The 26,059-nt window shown below is 37.0% G+C and overlaps 1 protein-coding gene across 3 annotated transcripts in view; it reads right to left on the bottom strand.

Moving 5' to 3' along the window:
- The window catches only part of DCBLD2 (discoidin, CUB and LCCL domain containing 2), a 91,600-nt gene that overhangs the window by 33,891 nt on the left and 31,650 nt on the right, over nt 1-26,059 (bottom strand). For all 3 annotated transcript variants that reach the window (XM_036849827.1, XM_036849828.1, XM_036849829.1), the window contains exon 3: nt 1,887-2,024. In XM_036849827.1, coding sequence (XP_036705722.1) covers nt 1,887-2,024 — 138 coding nt within the window. The remainder of the gene's footprint in view (nt 1-1,886; nt 2,025-26,059) is intronic.

Raw genomic sequence — 26,059 nt, 5'->3', positions numbered from 1 at the left:
TCACAACTTTTTCATTCCCAAATACTCTAAACCGTTAACTAGGTTATTAAGCTGGGGACATGTAGTGATGTTCCTTGAAAATATTCATGGAATTCAGTGTGGCAGCTAAGTTTCCTGGATGGAAACAAACTGAGACTCTCAACCAAAGTGCACCAGCCTTCAAATGAATGAGCCATTACAAGAAATTATGTCTGAAAGGCCACCCAAGAAGAAGTAATGTGAAATTCAACCGGTGTTCTCTTGAATTTAGCCAATTCACTTCAAATAAAACAAATGCTTGATGGATGGGTAAGAACACACAAAAACATTAAGAAAAAATTCAGGAGCAAGCTGTGAGATGAGGATTTCCCAAGATGATTATGACTTTGGAAAGTGTTACTATAAAGAAGTTCCTGATTATGGTGGATATTTCGAAAAAATCTTTGGAAGCTAAGAGTCATCTAAAATAGTGGCATAGCCATTTTAAATCTGGCATAGATGTATATAAGTCTACAATATACTGATTGTGGTATCTGAGATGATTGTCAATTCTTAAGAAACTCTAATAAGGGCATTTAGGTTTCCGTGGATCAAAAGCTCCATAATTTAAATATCCAATGTAAGAAACTTTTTATTGTAAAGAGGAGATACTTATTTTCCAGAAACCTTTAATTCAATAAATAACAAAGAAAGGGGAAAATATGAAAACGCAAAATAAATAATTTAACCTGATACTGCGACCAAGAAACTTAAGAAGAATAAGAAGCAAATTAATTATCTTCTATCCTCTCACCCATCAACCCAAGACTTTCACCAAGTAAAACCGAAAGGATGGAAAGCTATCATTTCACTCTGTGTTTTCTACCTTACTCTTCTGATGGTGGTGGGCGGGGCAGGAGTGGGGAAAGTGAGATATGTGTGTGTACAGTAGTGAAAGGGGGGAAACTAACATTTGTCTTCTGCCTACTATGTTATGTGCCTACAGACACTAAACATGTATTATTAGATTTAGTCCTCACAACTAACCCATTTACAGATGAAACTGACAGAGGTGAAATGACTGGTCAGAGATCACCTGCTTAGTACACGGCAAAGGCAGGCTTTGATTCCAGGGCTACTTAGTGCCCCTTCTACAACACCACACTGCCTTAGTTTTCCTAGTTCTGTCAAATATATTAATTGTTCATTTAGTGTAACATTTCCAGTTCTTTTCTTTCCATTATTCCATTCAAATGAGTTTTCTTTTTCACTCTGAGGGATTTTATTAGCCTTCAAACCTTGTTCCATAGCTTAGAAATTAAGGGAAAGTAGACCTTTTTTCACACAAAACAGCCCTCCTCTCTCACACTCTTAATGAAACTTTAATGAGACAGATAGTGTGTCTCTATTTCACTTAATAGCCTTGCTTTTAATTCCCCCCTTCAGATTCTAAATATTAACAATCTAGAAAATATCTCGTTTATCTTGTAGTGTCTCGGAGAGCACTCCCCAGGTTACCCGTGGTGCTATGCAAGTCTCTTCTTTGAAAAGAATGGTAATATGGTTTTTAACACAGTAAGATGAAGTGGTAAGCTGTGGATAATAAAGTTTTAAATTGATACATTTCAGTAACTGATAGATTTTTTAAAGTTATTGTCATTTGTGTTCCAATCTTATAAAGGTGGAAAACTCAATATTTCTTCTACTAAGGAAAGGTAAGTATATAAAAAGACTTTATATAAAGTTAATATACTTAATTTTTAAAATTCTGAAACCAATCTAATTTTGTCAGATTTATGTATGTGGTATTAACTGTTCAGTCTTCCTACTCTATTCCAAACTCAGATAACAGGTACTCAAAGAAAACACTGCATTTTTGTTTTCAGAAACTGTAAAACGTGAGAATCATGATATAAAGTGAAAATTACCTTGCTTATCTATAACCGAGTATGAAGCCAAAAATCCTCGTCCAGAAACATGAATTCCACTCATGAACAGCACTGTAATTTCATTGCTTTTTGATTCAATTGAATGGTTCATTTGCAACCCCAGACCACAGTATTTGCCTAGGAATCAAAGAAAAGCAGATATTTGGTGTGATTCATGAAGTCAATAATATTTACAATGTAGGTAAAATAATCATAATAATACACCAAACTGGGCATTAATCTAAAATGATGACTAGAATGTTTAATGATGAAAAACTCACATTACTCTGGAGAGAAAAAAAATTCCAAGTAATAACTGTTCAAATGATTCAAAAGGAAAAACAGTGTATACAAGCATCACTGACCTTATAATGACTCAATTTCCTGTGAAATATATTTATACTCTTTAAAACTGTGACAAGGAATTTTAAAAAATTAACTTAAAGCATTTCATGCAGGCAGGTGGCTCATAAATAAATTGACAGTCAAGCAGTAGTACTCTTACCATGTTCCCCAAGGGGGAACAGATTCTTGAGCTCAGGGCACCCCTCAAACCTTTTACAGACCGTCTCAAGTTTTCTTCCAAGAATTGTTGGACTTCTGTCAACCCCCTTAGGTGATCATATCTAGTCCTACAGCTTTAACTATGATATGACAATTCACATTTATACCTCTACATAGCCTTTTCCTTGAACTTCAGATGCATATATCTAACTGCCTACCAACTTTTATCCTTTAATGTCTAACAGACATGTAAAAAATTATATATCCTCCCTCAGTACAGATCTAAGTTTATTAAGATAAAAGGGCAGAAAAAAAAATTAGAGCAAGATATCCACCAATAACTAATAAAAATGGGGTTTTTTTTATGTGCCTGGTAACTTTAACAAATTCTGAATAAAAAGTTCTAAAGATATTTTAAGTTGAACAACATCACTTGAATAAGAGTAATGTGAACTTCCATATATATCATTTTCAAGGACTATACATTTTCATGTGAGTAGAAAATGCTAAATAATCAACCAAAACCCCCCACCAGAACTGGTAAGGGAGATAAGGTCACAAGGTTGATATACAAAAGTCAATTGCAAACAATAACCTAATCAAAAAGGGCAGACCTAAATAGACATTTCTCCAAAGAAGACACACAGATGGCCAACAGGCACATGAAAAGATGCTCAACACTACTAATTACTAGAGAAATGCAAATCAAAACTACAATGAGGTGTCACCTCATACCTGTCAGAATGCTATCATCAAAAATCTACAAATAATAAATGCTGGAGAGGGTGTGAAGAAAAGGGAACCCTCCTACACTGCTGGTGGGAATGTAAATTGGTGCAGCCACTATGGAAAACTGTAAAATAGAGCTACCATATGATTCAGCAATCTCACTCCTGGTAACATATCCAGAAAAGATGAAAACTGTAATTTGAAAAGATACATGCACCCCCCCCCTCCAATGTTCATAATATAGCAGCACTATTTACAATAGCCAAGACACAGAAGCAACTTAAGCGTCCATCAACAAATGAATGGATAAAGAAGATGTGGTATGGGACTTCGCTGGTGGTCCAGTGGTAAAGAATCCACCTTCCAATGCAGGGGATGCGGGTTCGATCCCTGGTCGGGGAACTAAGATCCCACATGCCGCAGGGCAACTAAGCCCGCGTGCCTCAACGATAGAGCCTGCGTGCTGCAAACTACAGAGCCCAGGTGCTCTGGAGCCCAAGCACTCTGGAGTCCACGTGCCCTGGAGCCTGCACACCACAACTAGAGACAGAAAACCCACAGGCCACAACTAGAGAGAAGCCCGCATGCTGCAACAAAGACCCGACACAGCCGAAAAAAAAACAAAGAAAAAAAAAGACAAAAAAAAAAGACGTGGTATGTATGTGTATGTATATATATATATATACCACACACACACACACACACACACACACACACACACACACACACACACACATATATATATGCACATAATGGAATATTACTCAGCCATAAAAGAATGAAATATTGCCACCTGCAGCAACATAGATGGACCTAGAGAATATCATACTAAGTGAAGTCAGAAAGACAAATACATGATATCACTTATATGGGGAATCTAAAAAATAATACAAATGAATTCATTATAAAACAGAAAGAGACTCACAGACACAGTAAACAAACTTATGGTTACCAAAGGGGAGAGAGAGGTGGGGAGGGAAAAATTAGGAGTATGGGATTAACAGATACAAACTACTACTGTATATAAAGTAGATAAGCAACAAAGATTTACTGTATAGCACACGGAATTATACTCAAAATCTTGTAATAGCCTATAATGGAAGATAATTTGCAAAAAAACCCCTTGAATCACTATGCTGTACACCTGGAAACTAATAACATAATATTGTAAATCAACTATACTTCAATTTTAAAAAATCAATTTTATTTCCATATACTAGTGACAATCTGAAATGAAATTTTTAAAGCTTAATTTATAATAGCAACAAAAAGATTAACTAGAGATACATTTAAAAAAAAAAGAAGGGCTTCCCTGGTGGCGCAGTGGGTGAGAATCTGCCTGCTAATGCAGGGGACACGGGTTCGAGCCCTGGTCTGGGAAGATCCCACATGCCACGGAGCAACTAGGCCCGTGAGCCACAACTACTGAGCCTGCACGTCTGGAGCCTGTGCTCCGCAACAAGAGAGGCCGCGATAGTGAGAGGCCCGTGCACTGCGATGAAGAGTGGTCCCCGCTTGCCGCAACTAGAGAAAGCCCTCGCACAGAAACGAAGACCCAACACAGCCAAAAATAAATAAATAAATAGATTAATTAAAAAAAAAAAAAAAAAAAAAGAAATTCGAAAGCTGTACATTAAAATATGCAAAACACTGTTGAAAAAAATTAAATAACTAAATAAATCAGGAGATATACCAAGTTCATGGACCAGAAGATTCAATATTGTTAAGATGTCAGTTCTCCCCAAATGGATCTACTGATTCAATGCAATCCATATCAAAATCTTAGCGGGGTTTTTTTTTTTAGAAATTAACAAGTTGAGCCTAAAATGTATATGGAAATGCAAAGGACATAGAATAGCCAAAATAATTGTAGTAAAGAAGACAGTAGAGAGACTTACATTACTTGCATTTAAACTTACATTTACTATATAAATAAAACTTACTATATAAAACTACAGTAATCAAGAAGAGTGTGGCATCATTGTAAGGGCGAATATCTACATTAATCTGAATGGAGTAGAACAGAGTCCAGAAATGAACCTACTTACAACTATCAACTGATTTCTGACAAAAGTGTCAACAGGGAAAGAACAGTCGTTTCAACAAATGTACTAAGCCAGTTGGATATCAATATGAAAAAACAACTTAGAACTTCACAATATATACAAAAATTAAGTCAAAATGGATCATAGAGTTAACTCTAAGAACTAACCTTATAAAACTCTTACAAGAAGACATAAAAGAAAACTTTGTGACTTTGGGTTAGGCAAGGATTTCTTAGATTCAACACCAAAAGCATAATCCATTGAAGAAAAATATTAATAATTAGGATTTTATCAAAAATTTAAATGTTTGCTCTTTAAAAGACACCATTAAGAAAATGCAAAGACAAACGACAGGCTAGGAAAAAATATTTGTAAAACATTAATCTGATAAAGACCTCACATCTGAAATGTGTAAAAAACTCCTGTAACTCAATCAATCCAATTTTTTTAAATGGGCAAAAGATTTAAACAGACTTATTTAACAAAGAAGACACACTCAAGGCAAATAAGCACATGAAAAGATGCTCAACAGTATTAGTCGTTAAAGAAATGCATATTAAAACTAATGAGGAGATACCACTACATACCCACTATATTAGCTATAATCAAAAAGACTGACAAAACCAAGTATTGGTAAGAATGTGGAGAAACTGAAACCTTCATACACTGATGATGGAATCATAAAGGGCACAGCCATTTTTGAAAAACAATTTGGCAGTTTCTTAAAATGTTAAACATAAAATATACATATCATACATTTCATACAACCCAACAATTCCACTTCTAGTTATCTTTTATTTGCCCAAAACAAAAACGATGAACCTCAGAAACATTATGCTAAATAGAAGCCATTTATGATATTTCTAGAAAAGGCAAAAAAAAAATAAAGATAAAACATAGGATCAGTGGCTGCTTGGGACCAGGGGTGAAGTGGCAATTGACTCCAAATGGGCACAAGGGAACTTTCTGGTGTGATGGAAATTTCTAAACCTGCATTTTAGTGATGTTCACCCAGCTATATAAATTTACTAAAACTCATCAAACTATACATTTAAAATACATGAAATTTATGGTATATAAATTATATCTCGATAAAGCTTTCAAAAGAAATGCAAACATTAAAACAATTTTTATTGTGAGGTGTTTTGCACAAAGAAAAAATAGGTCACAGAATCAGACACAGCAGAACGATAACTTCAGAGATATATTCCATGCCCCTTTTGACAGCTGAAAAAACTGAATACCAAACATCAAGGTGTGCATGCACGCGTGCGTACACACACACACACACACACAGGTCTTAGGTGTGTGCTATGGTGTTCAATATAAAATATATGTCTTGCTCATCCTTTATTTTTTTTATTTTTTAAATATTTATTTATTCAGCTGCGCTGGGTCTCAGTTGCAGCACTCCGGATCTTTGTTGCTGAGTGTTGGATCTTTAGTTGCAGCATGCAAACTCCTAGTTGAGGCATGTGGGATCTAGTTTCCTACCAGGGATCGAACCCGGGTCCCACGCATTGGTAGCGTGGAGTGTTAGCCACTGGACCACCAGGGAAGTCCTTGCTCATTCTTTCTTTAAAAACACCTAATGTGCAAAAAAAAAAAAAAAAGCCTTCTATTGCTAAATATGGAATGCAATTTTTTAAAAAAATTAATTTATTTATTTTTGGCTGCATTGGGTCTTCGTTGCTGCACGTGGGCTTTCTCTAGTTGCAGCGAGCGGGGGCTGCTTTTCGTTGCGGTGCGTGGGCTTCTCACTGCGGTGGCTTCTCCTGTGGCGGAGCACGGGCTCTAGGCTCGAGGGCTTCAGTAGTTGCGGCTCGCGGGCTCTAGAGCGCAGGCTCAGTAGTTGTGGTGCACGGGCTTAGTTGCTCCGTGGCATGTGGGATCTTCCCGGACCAGGGCTTGAACCTGTGTCCCCTGCATTGGCAGGCGGATTCTTAACCACTGTGCCACCAGGGAAGTCCACGGAATGCAATTTAAATACAGCTATCAATATGTTTAACTTTCAAGTAAAACAACAAAGAACCCTATAACAGTTATTATCTGAATATACAAGACGAAAAGATGATTAAGTCGTTAGATTTGTTTAATGCTAAATAACTCAGAAACAGTCTGGTAAATAGGACAAATATTAAATACTGTATTATTTTTGAATACTAAATATTAAAAAATAATGACCTAATATTAAAACAGAGCAATATAATATGTACTTCATGTTATTCCAAATATTATCTCAAATACTAAAAATATTAGACACTGTATAATTTGCTGGCAAAACCAAATGTGTGCAGAGCCAGGGCCCATCACATTAAATCTTAAGGCCCAGTGGGAATAGATAAAAGGAAGAAAAACTGTATCAGCTAGAATCTTTACATAAACCAGTTAACTCTTGTAAAAATGAACAATAGGTTCACCTGGGCTTATCAGCACTCGCTGTTCTTTGCCATTTAAGGATTTTATTACAAGGCTCATAAAGGTGCTCAGTACAAATACTGACTTTTCAGATACTTTTAGATACAAACAAAAAAGATCATATTTAAATGATCATAAAGAATATGATCATGACACAAAGAAGTATCCTTACTTTATAAAAATTATATCATGTATACGAATACTAGGAAATTCCAAGTTATCAGATTTAAAAGTGAAAGTGCTCTATGAAAATAAATAATTGACAAAAATATATTCTTGAAGTGAAACAAAAAAAATTTTAACCCTTTTATAATATAGACATAATCATAAAAGTATTTTCTATTAGCATTGCAGTTTCACCTCTTGTTTGTTTATTTATTTAGAGTTCTCTTGTCATCTGAAAATGTGTATAAATTCAATCTATGATAGAAACAAAACATTTTTTTTAAACCCCTCTTTTTCTGTGAAACTCAAAAGGCAGTCCTAAAGAATCCCAATTTAAAAAAAAAAAACAAGAAAAGTACAACAGCTCTCCTTGCAGGTGCTTAAGTGAGATCAATATATACCAGGTAAACACCTATTTTCACCTCTTATTCCCAGCCAAGATAATGGTATCTCTCCTCACTTGGCTCGCCTTTGATCACAGGTTTTACCCATTATACAAGTAATACAAGCACTTGGCAAAATACTCTGGGAAAGGAAGAAGAAAATTCATCCTTAATCTGGGCCAATATACTCGTTAATTCTCTAACTGCTTTCCCCAATTGGCCATTCAAAGGTACTCCTAAATCAACAAGAAGCATTTAACTGCCAACAATTATAGGTTCTGCTGATGGCTCTCAAAGCCAGCCAAATTTGTTAGAAGTTTCTCACGGATAAATAAGAGAGGAATTTCAAAAAATAGTATATGGATACATATAGAAACATATAAATATAAAAGCTAATCAAATATTAATCACCATAAAACCCATGACACACTGGTCTACAGTCTAAAAGAATCCATGTTCCAGGCAAATAAAAATGTTTGAAAAATCATTAGCCCTAAGGAAACTAGAAAAAGAAAAGCAAATTAAATCCAAAGTAAGCAGAAGAAAAGAATAAGAATTAGAACAGAAATCGATAAACAGGAAAACAATGGAGAAATTAATGAAACTAAAAGCTGCCTCTTTGAAAAGAAAGTCAGTAAGCCTCTAATGAGACTAACTAAGAAAAAGAGAGGACACAAATCACTAATATCAGAAATGAAAGTGGGGACATCATAATATTAAAAAGGATAATAAAAGAATACTATTAACAACTCTGTGTCCACAAATTTGATAACCTAGATGAAATGTACAGGTCCTTGAAACACAACTTGCCAAAACTCAAACAAGAAGTAGACAATCTGAACAGGCCTGTATCTATTTAAGAAACTGAATCAATAATTAACAGTCTTTCAAAAGAGAAAACACCAGGCACAGATAGGTTCACTGGTGAATTCCATCAAACATTTAAGAAACACATCACACTAAATCTCTACAATCTCTCTTCAGAGGACAGAAGCAGAGGGAATATTTCCTAACTCATTCTATGAGGCCAGCATTACCCTAAAACCAAAACCCAAACCAAAGACATTACAAGAAAACTACAGACCAATATCTCTCATAAAAATAGATGTAAAAAGAGACAGAAAGCTTGCTGTAGCTGAGAAGTATGTGGACATCAGCCTGACCCAAGCTCTTACCTTGCTGACTGTGGATTTCTGTGTCTTTCGAGCCCTGCCTCGAGTGGATCATAGAAGCAATAAGAGGAGCATCCTTGTTCTCCTGGTTGCTGTCTGATCATATTTACTACTTACAGACTTGCAAAATGGCAGCCCCACATCTCTCCACTATATGTGCTCTGCCTGTCCTACACCCTTCCTGTGCCCATGAGAGGATCACAGAGATAGAAAACTTCCACTCTGGGTTACAAAACTCAATAACCTTTGAGGATGTGGCCATGGACTTCACCCAGAAGGAGTGGGCATTGCTGAATTCATCTCAGAGAAAACTGTACAGAGATGTGATGCTAGAGAACTATAGAAACTTGGCTTCACTGGATGGAGCAGGAAGATGAAATGGAGATAGTAGAGAGAAGAATTCACCAAGACACCTGTTCAGATGAGCTGATTCTCCTTAAAACCAAACAACCACAGCAAAAACAAGGTATTTTGGAGAAATATACGCTCAATGGCAAGAAGGAACAAACCATCGGAGGCAATCCCATTCAATGCAGTGAAATTGTTGAAGACTTGAGTGTGAAATCTAGCATTACTCAGAATAAAATTTACCCTAGCAAGAAACCCCATCGATACCTTGACTCTGCAAAAACCCTTAGAGATTCTTCACATCTTAAGCCACCTGAGGGAATTCTTCCTCGGGAAAAATCTTATGAATGTAAAAAAGATGAGAATGCCTTCCTCAGGAGTTCTAACTTAGCTGGGCACAAGAGACAACATACAGAAGAGACATCCTATGAATGCAGTGACTTGGGGAAAGTTGTAAATTCAATCTCACACCTTAAGAAGCATGAAAAAACTCACATTAGAGAGAAACCTTTTGAGTGTAATCAGTGTGGTAAAGTATTACAGAGCCATTCATCCATTAAACTGCACACGAGAACCCACACTGGAGAAAAACCGTTTAAGTGTGATCAGTGTGGGAAAGCCTACAGCTCAAGCTCTTACCGTACACGTCACAAGAGAATTCATACCGGGGAGAAGCCCTATGAGTGCCATGACTGTGGAAAAGCCTTCCGAGATAGCTCACTTCTCAGACAACATTCAGGGACTCATTCAGAAGAAAAACCCTACAAATGTAATCAATGCACCAAAACCTTCAGTAGAAGCTCTAGGCTTACCATACACCAGATAACACATACTGGAGAGAAACCCTATACGTGCAATGATTGTGGGAAAACCTTCAGTATTCTCCCATATTTTAAAAGACATAAGAGAATCCACACTGAAGAGAAATCCATTGAATGTAGCCATTGTGGTAAAGCCTTGAATAGTAAGTCATCTCTTAAGATACACCTGCGGATACATACTGGAGAGAAACCTTACAAGTGTGATCAATGTGGGAAAGCTTTTAGGCTGAGCTCCAACCTTATCATGCACAAGAAAATTCATACTGGAGAGAAACCCTGTAAGTGCAATGACTGTGGGAAAGCTTTCAGGGATCATTCATGTCTTAAAGAACATGTGAGAATTCACACTGGAAAAAAAACCTTTACATGTAATCAATGTGGAAAAGACTTCAGAGTGAAATCTTTCCTTGTTTTACACAAGAAAATTCACATGAAAATGAAACATGAATGTAAGGAATGTGGGAAAACCTTCCATGGTCTCTTATCTCATAGGAGGCATACGAAAATCCATGCCAGGGACAAGAAACCTTTTAAGTGCAGTGAGTGTGGAAAAGCTTTTAGCAGGCATGTGTCCCTTACAGTACACATGAGAACTCACACGGGAGAGAAACCCTACGAGTGTAATCAATGAGGAAAATCCTTTAGTGTAAAGTGTAATCTCATTGTGCACAAAAGAATACATACTAAAGAAAAACCCTATAAATGCAACGTCTGTGGGCAAGGTTTCAGTAAATCCTTACCCCTTCGGCGTCATGAGAGAACCCATGCTCAGTAAACCCCCTTTTAATGATATCTATGTAAAGTAGCTTTCAGTGAACTCTCAATCTTTAAGGCATACAACCAAATGCTAAGTGAGAAGAACTGGTTGTGAAGAATGTGAGAAAGCCTCTAAGTAATGCATATATGGAAGAAACCTAAGTTATGCAATGACTGTGAGAAATCCTTTATTCATTCATTATCCCTTAGAAGATATGTGATAACGCTGAAGGGAAAATGTTTTAATATCTTCAAGACTTGTTACTTGAGAAAAATAAACACCTAATGGGGGCTTCCCTGGTGGTGCAGTGGCTGAGAATCTGCCTGCCAATGCAGGGGACACGGGTTCGAGCCCTGGTCTGGGAAGATCCCACATGCCGCGGAGCAACTGGGCCCGTGAGCCACAATTACTGAGCCTGCGCGTCTGGAACCTGTGCTCCACGACAAGAGAGGCCGTGATAGTGAGAGGCCTGCGCACTGCGATGAAGAGTGGCCCCCGCTTGCCACAACTAGAGAAAGCCCTCGCACAGAAACAAAGACCCAACACAGCCATAAATAAAAATAAATAAATAAATTTAAATAGCACTTAGCAAACAAAGAGAGGGAAGAAAAATACAGTTATAAGAAATATAAAATAAAACAAAACAATAAACACCTAATGTTCTAAGCCACAAAAAAAAAATGTAAAAATACTCAACAAAATATTAACAAATACAATTCAACAATGTACAAAAGAATTACACACCATGATCAAGTGTGATTTATCCAGGCATGCAAGATTGGTTGAACATTTGAAAATCAATGCAATTCATCACATCAAGAGGCTAAAAAAGAAAAACCACATGATCAAATCGATAGATGCAGAAAAAGCATTTGACAAAATCCAACATCCATTCATGATTAAAAAAACTAGGAATAGAGGAGAACTTCCTCAACTTGATAAAGAACATTCCCAAAAAAACCTACAGCTAACATCACACTTAATAGTAAGAAATTAAAAGTTTTCCCAATATCATCAAGAGCAAGGCAAAAAATGTCCCTTTTCACCACTCATGTTTAACATTATACTGGAAGTACTAGCTAACATAATAGGACAAGAAAAGAGGAAAAAAGATATACAGATTGGGAAGGAAGAAATAAAACTATCTTTGTTCACAGACAACATGATCATCTGTGTAGATAATCTAGAAGAACTGACAAAAACTCCTTTAATTGATAAGTGATTACAGCAAGGTTAATATACAAAAATCATTTGCTTTCCTATATATCGACAACGAACAAGTGGAATTTAAAATTACAAACACAATACCATTTACATTAGCACCCCCCAAAATGGAATACTTAGGTATAAATCTAACAAAATATGTGTAAGATCTACATGAGGAAAACTACTAAACTCTGAAGAACAAAATCAAAGAACTAAATAAATGGAGAGATGTTTCATGTTAATGGATAGGAAGGCTAAATGTTGTCCAGATGTCAGTTCTTCCCAATTTCATTTATAGATTCAATCTGAATAAAAGTGCCAGCAAGTTGGGATAATTAGATATCCATCTGTAAAAGAGTGAAACTGAATTCTTATCTTATACCACTCACAAAAATTAACTCAAAGTAGACTGAAGACTTAAATGTGAGGGACTTCCCTGGTGGTCCAGCAGTTAAGACTCTGTGCTCCCAATGCACGGGGCTCGGGTTCCATCCCTGGTCAGGGAACTAGATCCCGCATGCCACAACTAAAGATCTCGCATGACACAATGAAGATCCCGCATGCGGCAATGAAGATCCCGTGTGCCACAACTAAGACCTGGCACAGCCAAATAGATAAATAAATAAATATATATATATTTTTTAAAGACTTAAATGTGAGACCTGAAACCATGAAACTTCTAGAAGAAAAAACATAGGACAAAAAGTTCCTTGAGGGGCTTCCCTGGTGGCGCAGTGCTTAAGAATCCACCTGCCAATGCAGGGGACACAGGTTCGAACCCTGGTCCAGGAAGATCCCACATGCCGTAGAGCAACTAAGCCCTTGCGCCACGACTACTGAGCCTGAGCTCTAGAGCCCGTGAGCCACAACTACTGAAGCCCATGCGCCTAGAGCCCAGTGCTCTGCAACGAGAGAAGCCACCACAATGAGAAGCCTGCACACTGCAACGAAAAGTAGCCCCCGCTCGCCACAACTAGAGAAAGCCCGTGCGCAGCAACGAAGACCCAACACAGCCGAAAATTAAAAAAAATAAAAAGTTCCTTGACATGGGTCTTGGAAATGATCTTTTGGACGTGACACTTAAAGCACAAGCAGCAAAATTAAAAATAAACAAGTGGGACTATATCAAACTAGAAAGCTTCCCTAGAGCGAAAGAAACCATCAACAAAGTGAAAAGACAACCTATGGAATGGGAAAAATATCTGCAAACCATATATCTGATGAGGGGTTAATATCCAAAATATATAAAGAACTCATACAACTCAATAGCAAAACAAACAAAAAAAAAACACCAATTAAAAAATGGGCAGAGGGGACTTCCCTGGTGGTCCACTGGTTAAGACTCCATGCTTCCACTGCAAGGGGCATGGGTTCAATCCCTGGTCAGGGAACTAAGATCCCGCATGTTGCCCTGTGCGGCCAAAAAAAAAAAAAAGGCAATAAAGAAAATGGGCAGAGGACCTGAATAGACTTTTCCGAAGAAGGTATGTGAAAGGCCAAAAAGTACATGAGAAGATGCTCAACATTAACTAGTCATTAGGGAAATGCAAATGAAAACTACAATAAGATATCACCTCACACGTGTTAGAATGGCGATCATCAAAAAGACAAGAGATAACAAATGCTGGCGTGGATGTGGAGAAAAGAGAATCCTTGTGCACTGTTGGTGGGATTGTAAACTGGTAGTGCCACTATGGAAAACAGTATGGAGGATCCTCCAAGAATTAAAAACAGAACTACCATATGATCCAGCAATTCCACTTCTGGGAATATATCCAAAGGAAACAAAAACACTAACTTAAAAAGATATCTGCACTGCCATGTTCACAGCAGCATTATTTACAATAGCTAAGACATGGAATCAAACTAAGTGCCCAAAGATGGATGAATGAATAAAGAAGTTGTGGTACATATACACACAACAGAATATTACCCAGCCATAAAACATGAGGAAATCCTACATGTGCAACAACACTGATGGACCTTGACGGCATTATGCTTAGTGAAATAAGTCAGACGGAGAAAGACAAATGCTATATGATCTCACTTATATGTGGAATCGAAAACAAAAACAAACGCATAGAAAAAGAGATCAGACTTGTGGTTACCTGAGGTGGAGGGTGGGGGGAGGGGGAATTGGAGGAAGGTGGTCAAAAGGTACAAACTTCCAGTGATGAGATAAATTAAGTACTAGGGATGTAATGTACAACATGATGGCTATAGTTAACATTGCTGCATGATATATAGGAAAGGTGCTAAGAGAGTAAATCCTAAGAGTTCTCATCGCAAGGAGAATTTTTTTTTCTTTTCTTCTTTTTTATTTTATATTGTGGTCATCATTTCACAATGTATGCAAATCAAACCATCAGGCTGTATGCCTTAAACTTACACAGCGATGCATATCAATTATTTCTCAATAAATCTGGAAAAATATCCCAGCAAGTTATTGGATATCGACGAACAGATTCTAAAGTATATATAAAGACAAAAGGGCCAGAATGGAAAACGCAATATTGAAGGAGAACAACAAAGTTGGAGAACTGACACCACTTGTCTTCAAGACTTACTATAAAGCTACAGTAATCAAGACAGTGTGCTACTGGTCAAAGAATAGACAAACATATCAATGGAAAAGAATGGAGAGCCCAGAAACAGATCCACATAAATACAGTCAACTGATAAAGGAGCAAAGGCAATACAACAGAGCAAAGATAGTCTTTTCAACAAATTGTGCTGGAACAACTGGACATCCACATGCAAAAAAAAAAAGAATCTAGACACAGACCTTATACTCTTCACAGAAATTAACTCAAAATGGATCACAGACCTAAAGGTAAAATGCAAAACTATAAGACTCCTAGAAGATGACCTAGGAGAAAATCTGGATAATCTTGGGTATCGTTATGACTTTTTAGATACAACAAAAAAGGCAGGATCCATGACAGAAATATTTGGTAAGCTGGATTTCATTAAAATTAAAAACTTTGGCTCTGCAAAAGGCAATGTCTAGAGATTGAGAAGACAAGCCGGAGACTGGGAGAAAATATTTGCAAAAGACATATCTGGTAAAGGACACATCTGATAGAGAACTCCTATCCAAAATATATAAAGAACACTTAAAACTCCACAATAGGGGCTTCCCTGGTGGCGCAGTGGTTGAGAATCTGCCTGCCAATGCAGGCGACACGGGTTCGAGCCCTGGTCTGGGAAGATCCCACATGCCGCGGAGCGACTAGGCCCGTGAGCCACGATTACTGAGCCGGCGCGTCTGGAGCCTGTGCTCCGCAGCGGGAGAGGCGGCGACAGTGAGAGGCCCGCGCACCGCGATGAAGAGTGGCCCCCGCTTGCCGCAACTAGAGAAAGCCCTCGCACAGAAATGAAGACCCAACACAGCCAAAAATAAATAAATAAAAATTTAAAAAAAAAACAAAAAAAAACTCCACAATAAGAAAACAACCTAATTTAAAAATGGGCCAAAGAAGATATACAGATGGCAAATAGGCATATGAAAAGATGCTCTACATTATATATCATCAGGGAAATGCAAATTAAAAACACAATGAGATATCACTGTACACCTATTAACATGGTCAAAATCCAGAACACTGACAACACCAAATGCTGGTGAAAATGTGGAGCAACAAGAACTCTCATTCATTGCTTATGGGAAAGAGAAATGGTACATCCACTTTGGAAGACAGTTTGGGGATTTCTTACAAAACTAAACAGTCTAACCATCCAATCCAGCAATCACACTCCTGGGTATTTACCCAAAGGAGTTGAAAATTTATGTCCACACAAAAAACTGCACATGGATGTTTATAGCAGCTTTATTCATAATTGTCTGAACTTGGAAGCAACCAAGATGCCCATTAGTAGGTGAATGGATAAACTGTGGTACATCTAGACCATGGAACATTACTCAGTACTAAAAAGAAATGAGCTATCAAGCCATGAAAAGATATGAAGGAACTTTAAATGACTAACACTAGTGAAAGAAGGTAATCTGAAAAGACTACATATTGCTTGATTCCAACCATATGCCATTCAAGGCAGGCAAAACTACAGCGACAAAAAAAAGATCAATGGTTGCCAGAGGTTGTGGGAGAGGAATGAATAAGCAGAGCACAGAGGACTTCTAGGGCAGTGAAAATACTCTGTATGATACCACAATGATGGACAAATGTCATTGTTCAAGCACATAGAATGTGCAACACCAAAAAAAGAAAAAAATCATTAGCCACTAAGGAAATGCAATTCAAGCCCATGATGAGATACCACTTTACACCTACTAAGATGGCTAGAATAAAAAAGACAGATAACAACAAGTGTTGACAAGCATATAGAAAAATTGGAACCCTCATACACTGCTGGTAAATGGTATCACTTCAGAAAAAAGCCTGTCAGTTCTTCAAATGGTTAAACACAGAGTTACCATATGACTCAGCAATTCTACTTCTAGGCATATACCCAAAAGAAACGCAAACATATGTCCACATAAAAACTTGTACAGGATAGCTCACGGCAGCATTATTCATAATGGCTAAAAGGTGCAAACATCCTAGGGTAAACTGGCATGGAGAGATGGTGACAGATCTGAAAGAAAGAATGATGTGATCCTTTAGAAACAGAAGGAGCTGTGAGAATTGAGATGACCTATCTAGAGTCTACTAAGGGAGAGAAGAAATCTCTTGCCTTCTGGGAGAAGGAAAGGCTGTATCTCTGAATGGGAAGAGATGTTAGATGTTAAGTGGGTCATCTATGTGAAGGCCTGGACGCTGGAGGGGCTTGGGTACATGGCTGTCAACACCACAGGAAACTTGAACAGCAGTAGAGTGGGAAGAAGCCTTTGAGGAGAAAGTGGCTAAGAAGTCCACGAAAGCTCCAAAGGAAATAGAGTTCAGGGGCCCAGGAAAATGTGGCAGGAGCTAGAACCGATAATCTCTTTGTAATAATTCTAAGTGGAAAAGTCATTGTTTATATAACTAATTCCTTTACCATAGAAATTTAGGTTTCTATTTTTTCCCATATTTTAGATAATGAAGCAATAGATTTGTTCATATGCACAGCCTTTTTTTCCCCATATTTAAAATGATTATTGAGGCCAGATTTTTTTAAATTTACAGGGTCATGTTGCCTTCCAAAAGAGTTATACTAATTTACGTCACTACCTCCAATATAGGCTGAGAGTTTATTTCAAGGCAGCCTTATTACCACTACTTTTCCTGTTTTTAAGTGCTTTTAAAAATTCTATAAATTTTATAAAAATTTCAAATATAAGGAGAAAAAAATAATCATTCTTATATAATCCTATTACACCAAGATAACCACTAGTAACACTCTGAAGGGTACCTCTCAATGCCTTGGCTCTCACCATCTGTTAAATGAAAATTGTAATACTATTTATCTCATAGGGTTACAGCCATCATTAAATGAACATACATGTGTATGTTTATGTGTGTATACACACACACAAGCACAGTATTCTCTCTTTATTCATCAATTCATATACTTGCTCTTATTTAACATAAACCACACCTATATAAATGCTTTTCAGAAAGGCTGTATCAATTTATTCTGTCCCCAGTAGTATTAGGGATAAAAGAAACTTGGTAATTTGCTATTTTCTTGATTAACTAGTGAAGCTAAATTTTTCCAATGTGCGTTGACTTTTAGAATTTCCTCTGGTATGTGATCCTTTTATGCTACCCCTGACCCCTGGCTTTAAAAAAAAACTAACTACTTCTATATTACAAATATGGCAAGAGGGAGATTTTCTTGGTGGGCCTCACCTAGTCAGGTAGGCCCTTTAAAAGCGAGTGTTTTCTCTGGTTAGTCACAGAACTGGAAATTCAAGAGACACATGCCAGCTGGCCTAAAAGAAAGCAAACATCTAGGTGGTGAACTGGCACTCCAGACGGCCTCTAGGAACTGAAAGCAGTCCCTGGCCGATCGGCAGCAGGAAAATGAGGACCAGAGTCTTATAACTGCAGGGAAGTGAATTCTGCCAACAACCAGTGAACTTGGAAGAGAAGCCTCAGGCCCAGATGAGAACCGCATCTCCAGCTGATATCTTGATTTCAGCCAGGCAAAACCCTGAGCAGAGAATCCAGTCATGCCAAGCCCAGACTTCTGACCTACAGAAACTGAGATAAGAAATTTTGTTGTTGTTTTTTCCCCCTCCATTCAAGATTGGCTTTTATTTTGCATAACTAAATATCCAAATACAAACAGTTTCTATGTGCTAGACCCCAAAAGGTTATTTCCCAAAGAATCAATAAAAACAAAAATACATTTCCAAGTTTAATATGTCTTTTTTCCCCACTTTAATAGAACATTTTTTTTTTTACAATATATCTAAGAATTTAGTCTGTTCAGAATATTTTTTGGCAAAAAAATCAGTTGTAAAATACATGTAAACTTTGTCTACAGCCTTTTCTGAGTTTTCAACACTCATGTCCCCGATAGTAGAACACACAAATGAGTCAGTTATACAGAGACTTGATCAATTTAGTATTTTCTAAGTCATTTCATGTTTAATGTAGTTCAGATCCAAATTTCCACTCACCCTCTCGTCTTCCCAAGGATGGCATACAGGTTAGAACTACGTGAATTCCATATATCAGTGGGGAAGGAGTGTCTGACCCAAAGCCATCCCTGGTCATTGATCCATGAGCTCTTCCATTTCCTTATCTTGTTACATCTGTTGGTGCTCTTCTTAGTCATTCTTCACCCTTCTGGAAACATTCAGATGCTCTCTCATACTTTTCTCTGGGGTTTTGACTGCATGTGTTCCTCTTCCTCTGGGTCATGGAACCTTTATAAGGACCAACAGCAGACCAATGTTTCTTCTATTGCTCTTCTTTCAGGATCTGCTTCGTCTGCAGGGCTAAAATCAAGGTATCAGCAGGGCTGATTTCTTCTGGAGGCTCTAGGGGAGAATCCACTTTCTTGCTCCTTCCAGCTTCTAGAAGCTGCTGGCATTTCTTGGTTCCTGGCCACATCACTCCAGAAATTTTGACGTTTTAAGCTGCTAAATTTGTGGTAATGTTATGAAACAGAAAACTAATACAATGTGAAATTTACTTTGGTGTATAGTAAGAACACCTTGCTTTTGGATGATCAAATCTGAGATAAGTACTATAGTATGCAAACTGGAGTGTATATATGGCTTAGGCCCTCAATTAGCAGACAGATGTATTTTACTTGCCCTTTTGGCCTGTATAGTTTTGAGCCTAAACTATTTCAAAAATGTTTGAATTACTTGCCAAGATTTAAAAAATCTGGAAACTCCACATAAATTCTGAATTTCTGGCTTCTCTTGAAACACCATAAGAAAAAAAAAAAAAAAGGAAACCTGGGCTAGTTTTCCAAGTGGTTGTACCTAAGTAATGGATATTCCTTTTGAAAGAGAAAAGTCACACTCCAGTTTGCCATAGCATCCACCATTCCCTAATGTCCCCAATCCTGAAGCTCAGTTATCACTTATCATTGTGGCAATGCTGTTATTATAACCTAGTCCATTTCACTCATTTATTTTACCTGTCTGGCCTCTGTTGGCAGTATATACGTATCCACTTGAATAGAGCTTAGAGATCTTAAGGATACCATGCCTTTTCCAATACCCATACCAACTACACTTTAGGTAGATGATGAACAGCAACAAATTAAACTCTGGAAGATGGTAAATAAAATGCTCTGAAAAAAAAAATGCTCTGTATTCAAAAGAGAGGAGAGATCCATCTGATTTCAGGTTGACTAGAGGTGGGGTTAATTTTGTCATAAAGCTTAAGAAACCTGATTTATGTTCTCAACTAAGTGGAAGATCATTTAACCTATTGAGAGGTGTGCCATGGAAAATTCTCATTTTAGGAACTTGCAACTTAGAAAGATAAGGTGGAGAATGGGGAATTATTTGAGAAAGCAAAAGCACCATCAACTGTCCACTTCTAATAGAAATGGAACTTGCTTAGAGAACATCACTCAATTTACAAACAGACTTGGGGACAGCTTTTTAGGGCCCATGTACAGAAGTGCCTCTAATCTCAAAAACAAAACTTGGAATTCCCAAAGAAATTAATTTACTGAATATCCAGGCACTGAGCTAGGTATGTGCTAGGGATGCAGTGATGAAACCAGATAGGCATAGTGCTGCCCTCAGAAAACTTAGTGCAGTGGGACAGGGCAAGTGCACAGCTGAAGCCTCTAAAGTACAGAAGAAGCCATTGCAGTCCCCAGAAAATGTTTAGAGAAGATTCTATCATTAAATAACATCCATCAGTACAGTTTCTTTAAAAAGTCGGGCTTCAAGGATCACTGCCTTGTGCTTGGTGGGCCAGAGCGAGTTTGAGTTGTAAAATTTAGCTGCCCGACTTCAAGTGATTTTGCGTTCTCTTTTTGAATGACTAGGATGTCTTCCCATAATGATTCCTCTTATGCTGTGACTAACAATAAGTAGTTTTTGGCTGGATTTAGTATTAGTTTTGGCTGCTTCAACAAAAATTCACCTGCAGAGGAAAATGATAGAAGGGTACAGATCTAATTTCCCTTTAAACAATTCAACTATTGGGTATATATTTAAAAGGACAAGTAACAAATATCTACTGTGTTTAAAAGGAATTCAGTAATATCTCTAGGAATGGATCTGCCTCTCCTTCTAAAAGATAGTGGTGACTACTTTAAGAGTACGTTTTTCTACAACACCATAAAGTCATTGTGCATTTTGATTTCAGGGAAGGTGGCTACTTCAGTGTTATTTTTTTCATGAATAAATGACAGATCCAGTATTTGCACGTTTTAAAATGAATACGGCCCATGTACGAAAATGTACCTTGACACTTTTACTCCTACTTCACACATCCTACACAAAGATCAATTCTGGATGGATTGAGGATATAAATGTACAGGAGGGAACACAATAAAGCATTTAGAAGAAAACCTTGAGAACATCTTCATGACCTACAAGTGGGCAAAGATTTTAGAAGATAATACAAAAAGTACTAACCATAAAAAAAATTAATGTGAACATTAAAATTAAGTTAATGTCTGCTTAGCAAAAGATACCAATAAAGGAGTAAAAAGGAAGGCTATATAAAGGGATAAAATTTGTAATACATATATCTAAAAAGAATCCATAACCAGAATATATAAAAGAACCCCTACAAATAAGAAAATAATCATCCGATAGAAAACAATGCATTAAAAACTTCAAGGGCTTCCCTGGTGGCGCAGTGGTTGAGAATCTGCCTGCCAATGCAGGGGACGCGGGTTCGAGCCCTGGTCTGGGAAGATCCCACATGCCGCGGAGCAACTTGGCCCGTGAGCCACAATTACTGAGCCTGCGTGTCTGGAGCCTGTGCTCCGCAACAAGAGAGGCCGCGATAGTGAGAGGCCCGCGCACCACGATGAAGAGTGGCCCCCGCTTGCCACAACTAGAGAAAGCCCTCGCACAGAAACGAAGACCCAACACAGCCATACATACATACATACATACATAAATAAAAAGAATGTAAGCAGACAAGAATAGCATTAAAAAAATAAAAAATAAAAAAAAAATTTAAAAAAAACAAACAAACAAACAAAAAAAAACTTCAAGATTCTTCACAAAAGAAGATATTCAATGGCTAATAAATACATGAAAAGAGAGCAATATCATTAGCCATCAGGTAAATTCAAGGCAAAGCTACAGTGTGATATCAGTACATACAAACTAGAAGGGTGAAAAAAGAAAAAACAGAATAATAACTGGTACTCTCATACACTGGTAGTGGGCATGGAGTGGCACTACCACAGATGCATTTGGCAGTATCTACTAAAGCTGACCATAGGCAAGCCCAGGGACCCAGCAATTCTTCTTCTTGATACAGAAATGTGCACTCATGTTCACCAAGACAGGTAATAGACTGTTCATAGCAAACAGTTAGTGACAGCCAAAAAGTGGCTATATGGTGGATATTCCTTAACTTTAAGTAAGTTTCCTTACTGTTAGAAATTTAATTTGCTTCCAATTTTTCTACATAGTGAATAATGTTGCAACAAACATCTTCCTAACACATCTTTTTCTATCTTTTGAAATATTTCCTTAGGAGTGATTTTTAATATATACTTCCATACGGCTACCCAAGTGAGTTATACCAATGAATACAGCCTCAATATTAAAAAAGGACCAATTTCATCACACCCACAGCAACATATTAAAACTTAAATGTTTTTCACTAATCTAAAAGTCAGGGAGGCAATATACTTAGCTTTAAAAATTTTGCATTTCTTTGATTATAAGGATAATTGCCTTCTCTAATATCCTCTTTCATAATGGCATCATGGACAAAAGAGCACCTAAGTTTTTATTACTATCCATGATGGTGACCAAAGGGTCTTGATAGAAAATTTTATTGCAATCATGAGACCCAAAATATCCATAAAGCAATTCCAATCTTCCCCATCAAATTTAGTAGGCTTTCCTTCTCTTGTGAAACTTCTACTTTAATTGAGAATTTTAACACTTTTCCTCTGGAAAACCAGCAAACTTCTGGATAGAAGAAAGCTCCATACTCTGCTTCTGTTTCTTCATTAAAACTCTAGAAAAGGTAATGACTCAAGGCCCTGGCTCTTATTAAGTTGACAGCTTCTTTCAGGACAGCTGGCAGAGTTTTCTCATACCGAGTACCCTAATGTAAAAAGCAATGAGTCATAACAGTGTATAGACTTCAGCAAAACCAGATGTGTTGCCAAACATCACAGGTGAGACATACACAGCATACCAAGAAATTTCTTTCAAAGATTTTCTGGAAAAGTAAACTTTTCACCACTTGGGAGATATCAAAGACTTTTTAATATTTCCTATAAGGGCTCACAAATAGGAATTCTTGGATACGGTCAGCATCGTGTAGATTACTTTCATCCAGTTGAATGCTGATGAGAAATGGGACAGCTGTCAATTCCTCATTAACCTGCCTCAAAACATTAGAGGAAACATTTTGAAGTAATGACATCATTTATAGAGACAAAGCTTTAGCATTTCTTTTCTGTTCTAGGCCACAAACCAGATTGACCATTCCAGGGTACAAAGATTCACTAAGGTCTTTCGAAATGTATATGGCTTCTACACTTTCCAACGCAACAAGCAACCTCATAGGATGCTTCTGCATTAGGGACAAATCCAAGTTAAATATAAGTACCCATCAAGCCTTCTAATGAAAAAAATTCACAGTAATCCATGTATATTCATGATAAACAGATATGAGATGCCTTTAGCCTTCCTGAGTTCATCCTTTCACAGGCCAGGATTTTATCTCACATGAAATTCTGTGGCTCTCACATCTACCATGCAAAATACCTATAATCATTAAGATTAGATATCACTTCTTTAATTCCTGCCCAAGGAAAACTACTCTAAATGTAAACTGTTAACAATGATGATCATATTGTAATAACACTTCTTTCAAGTGAAATAATACTTTACACTTTAATTTGACATAAAATAATTATTTTTTTTTACAAAGACAACTTTAAAAGAAACAGTAAGAAACTTCAAGAACAAAATTTACTTTTTACTAGGGTCACAGATCCCTAAAGTATATTAATAGATTTCATGGAGTCTAAAAATAACTTAAGTGGTAAAGGTTAATGAAAGACCCATTGGGGGAGACAAAGACAATTAAGATATCCCATGCACAGCCAGAAAATACTGAAAAAAAAAAAAAAAAAACCCCTGGTAGGTAAGAGCACTGACTTCAGAGAAGGAACTTAAAAGCAAAGAAATCCTGAATAGGACTGGAAACTGTATGGTAAAGGTGGGGGTCAGGGGTCAAAACAAGAGGAGGAAAATTAGAATCCTGCAAGATTAAAAAAAAAAAGGAGGATACACAACTCCTCCCCTTCTATAGCCTCTTCTCTTCAGAAAAAAAAAAAAGAAAAATTTACTGCACTAGTAGAAGAGGGCTATCATGAACCTATCATAAACTACAAAGCTAGTAAACCATTGCAAACCACCAGCACTGTCCACAGAAATACTAAGGCAGTCTTTACCTACTTAAAACACATAGTATAAAAAGAAAACAAGGGGCTTCCCTGGTAGCACAGTGGTTGAGAATCTGCCTGCCAATGCAGGGGACACGGGTTCGAGCCCTGGTCTGGGAAGATCCCACATGCCGCGGAGCAACTAGGCCCGTGAGCCACAACTACTGAGCCTGCGCGACTGGAGCCTGTGCTCCGCAACAAGAGAGGCCGCGATAGTGAGAGGCCCGTGCACCGCAATGAAGAGTGGTCCCCGCTTGCCACAACTAGAGAAAGCCCTCACACAGAAACGAAGACCCAACACAGCCATAAATAAATAAATAAATAAATAATTAAAAAATACTGGGTCATGATAAATGACACTTAAAAAAAAAAAAAGAAAACAAAAAATGAGAATCTCAACAATTCAGTTTATGGAAACCCTCTCATCCCCACAAACAATGGTAAAACAGAAGGAAACTGGAACACAACACTAAACTTAATTAAATGTCCTCAAACAAGCAACTGGGGATATGACAAAACACCTCGAAAAAGAAACTCAAAAACTAAGAACAGAAATGGACAAAAAGTAGAAAAAAAAATAAGAGTTGACTGATCTCAGAAAAGAAATACAAAAAAGTGACAAAATTATGTCAGAAATGAAGACCATATTACAAGGTGCATGAGGAATAATAGATTCTAATGAAAACATGATAATGAATGTTGAAGAAAAGGAGAAAACAAATACAATGAAAAGGAAATTTTAAAAAGTAAAAAGGATCAGTGAGAATGTGGTTGAAATGAATGTGGTTGAAATGGCAAACAAGGTCCAGTTTTCTTACAATTACAGCATCTAAAAAAGATACACAAGACAATGGAAGAGAAATAATATTAAAACTATAATCTAAGAAAACTTTCTAGACTCTACATACTGAAAGAGCTCATTAGATACAATGAAAACTAACTCACAATGAAAAACTTCAATACATATCCTTGTAAAACTATTTGACTTTAAAGATAAATAAGGAATCTTTACAGCCTTGATAGAAAGATCAAATACCTTATAAAGGCAAGGGAATTCAACTAGTATCAAACCTCTCAAAAAACAATATAAAAAGCCAGGCAATAATGGAAGAGGATTTTTTTTTTTAAACTCAAAGAATGAACACATGAACCAAGAACTTATATACAAATCAAGCTGACTCTCAAGGTAAGAAAAAATTTTAAATTAAGCAGTTTTAAACATGCAAGATACTCTGTACCCATAAGCCTTTCTTAAGGAATCAACCTATTCAGAGATGAACTTCATCCATTCAAGATATAACTGGGAGAACTTAAGCAAAAAGACTGGCAGTGAACATTTAATATGTTTAAACACTGATCGAGAAAAGGTAGACATGGGTTGAAGAATAAGATATTATATGATATAGGCTATATGTTATGAATTTATGTTCTGTCAGAGTAAAAATGGGGAAAGAAGGGAGAGGAAAAGAGGAAAGTAGAATAGTTCATTGAATGTTATATGAAAAATAGATAGGAGTTATAGGCAATTGGTAGGAATTAAAAGACAGCATTAAAAATAGACAAATCAGATAGTAAAAGATGAAGACAAGAGGGGATTAGAGGTATTT

Source organism: Balaenoptera musculus, chromosome 4, assembly GCF_009873245.2.
Source record: "Balaenoptera musculus isolate JJ_BM4_2016_0621 chromosome 4, mBalMus1.pri.v3, whole genome shotgun sequence".
Classification (NCBI taxonomy): domain Eukaryota; kingdom Metazoa; phylum Chordata; class Mammalia; order Artiodactyla; family Balaenopteridae; genus Balaenoptera; species Balaenoptera musculus.
Note: the sequence above shows the minus strand (reverse complement) of the source record. Positions and strands in the feature narration are given on the sequence as shown.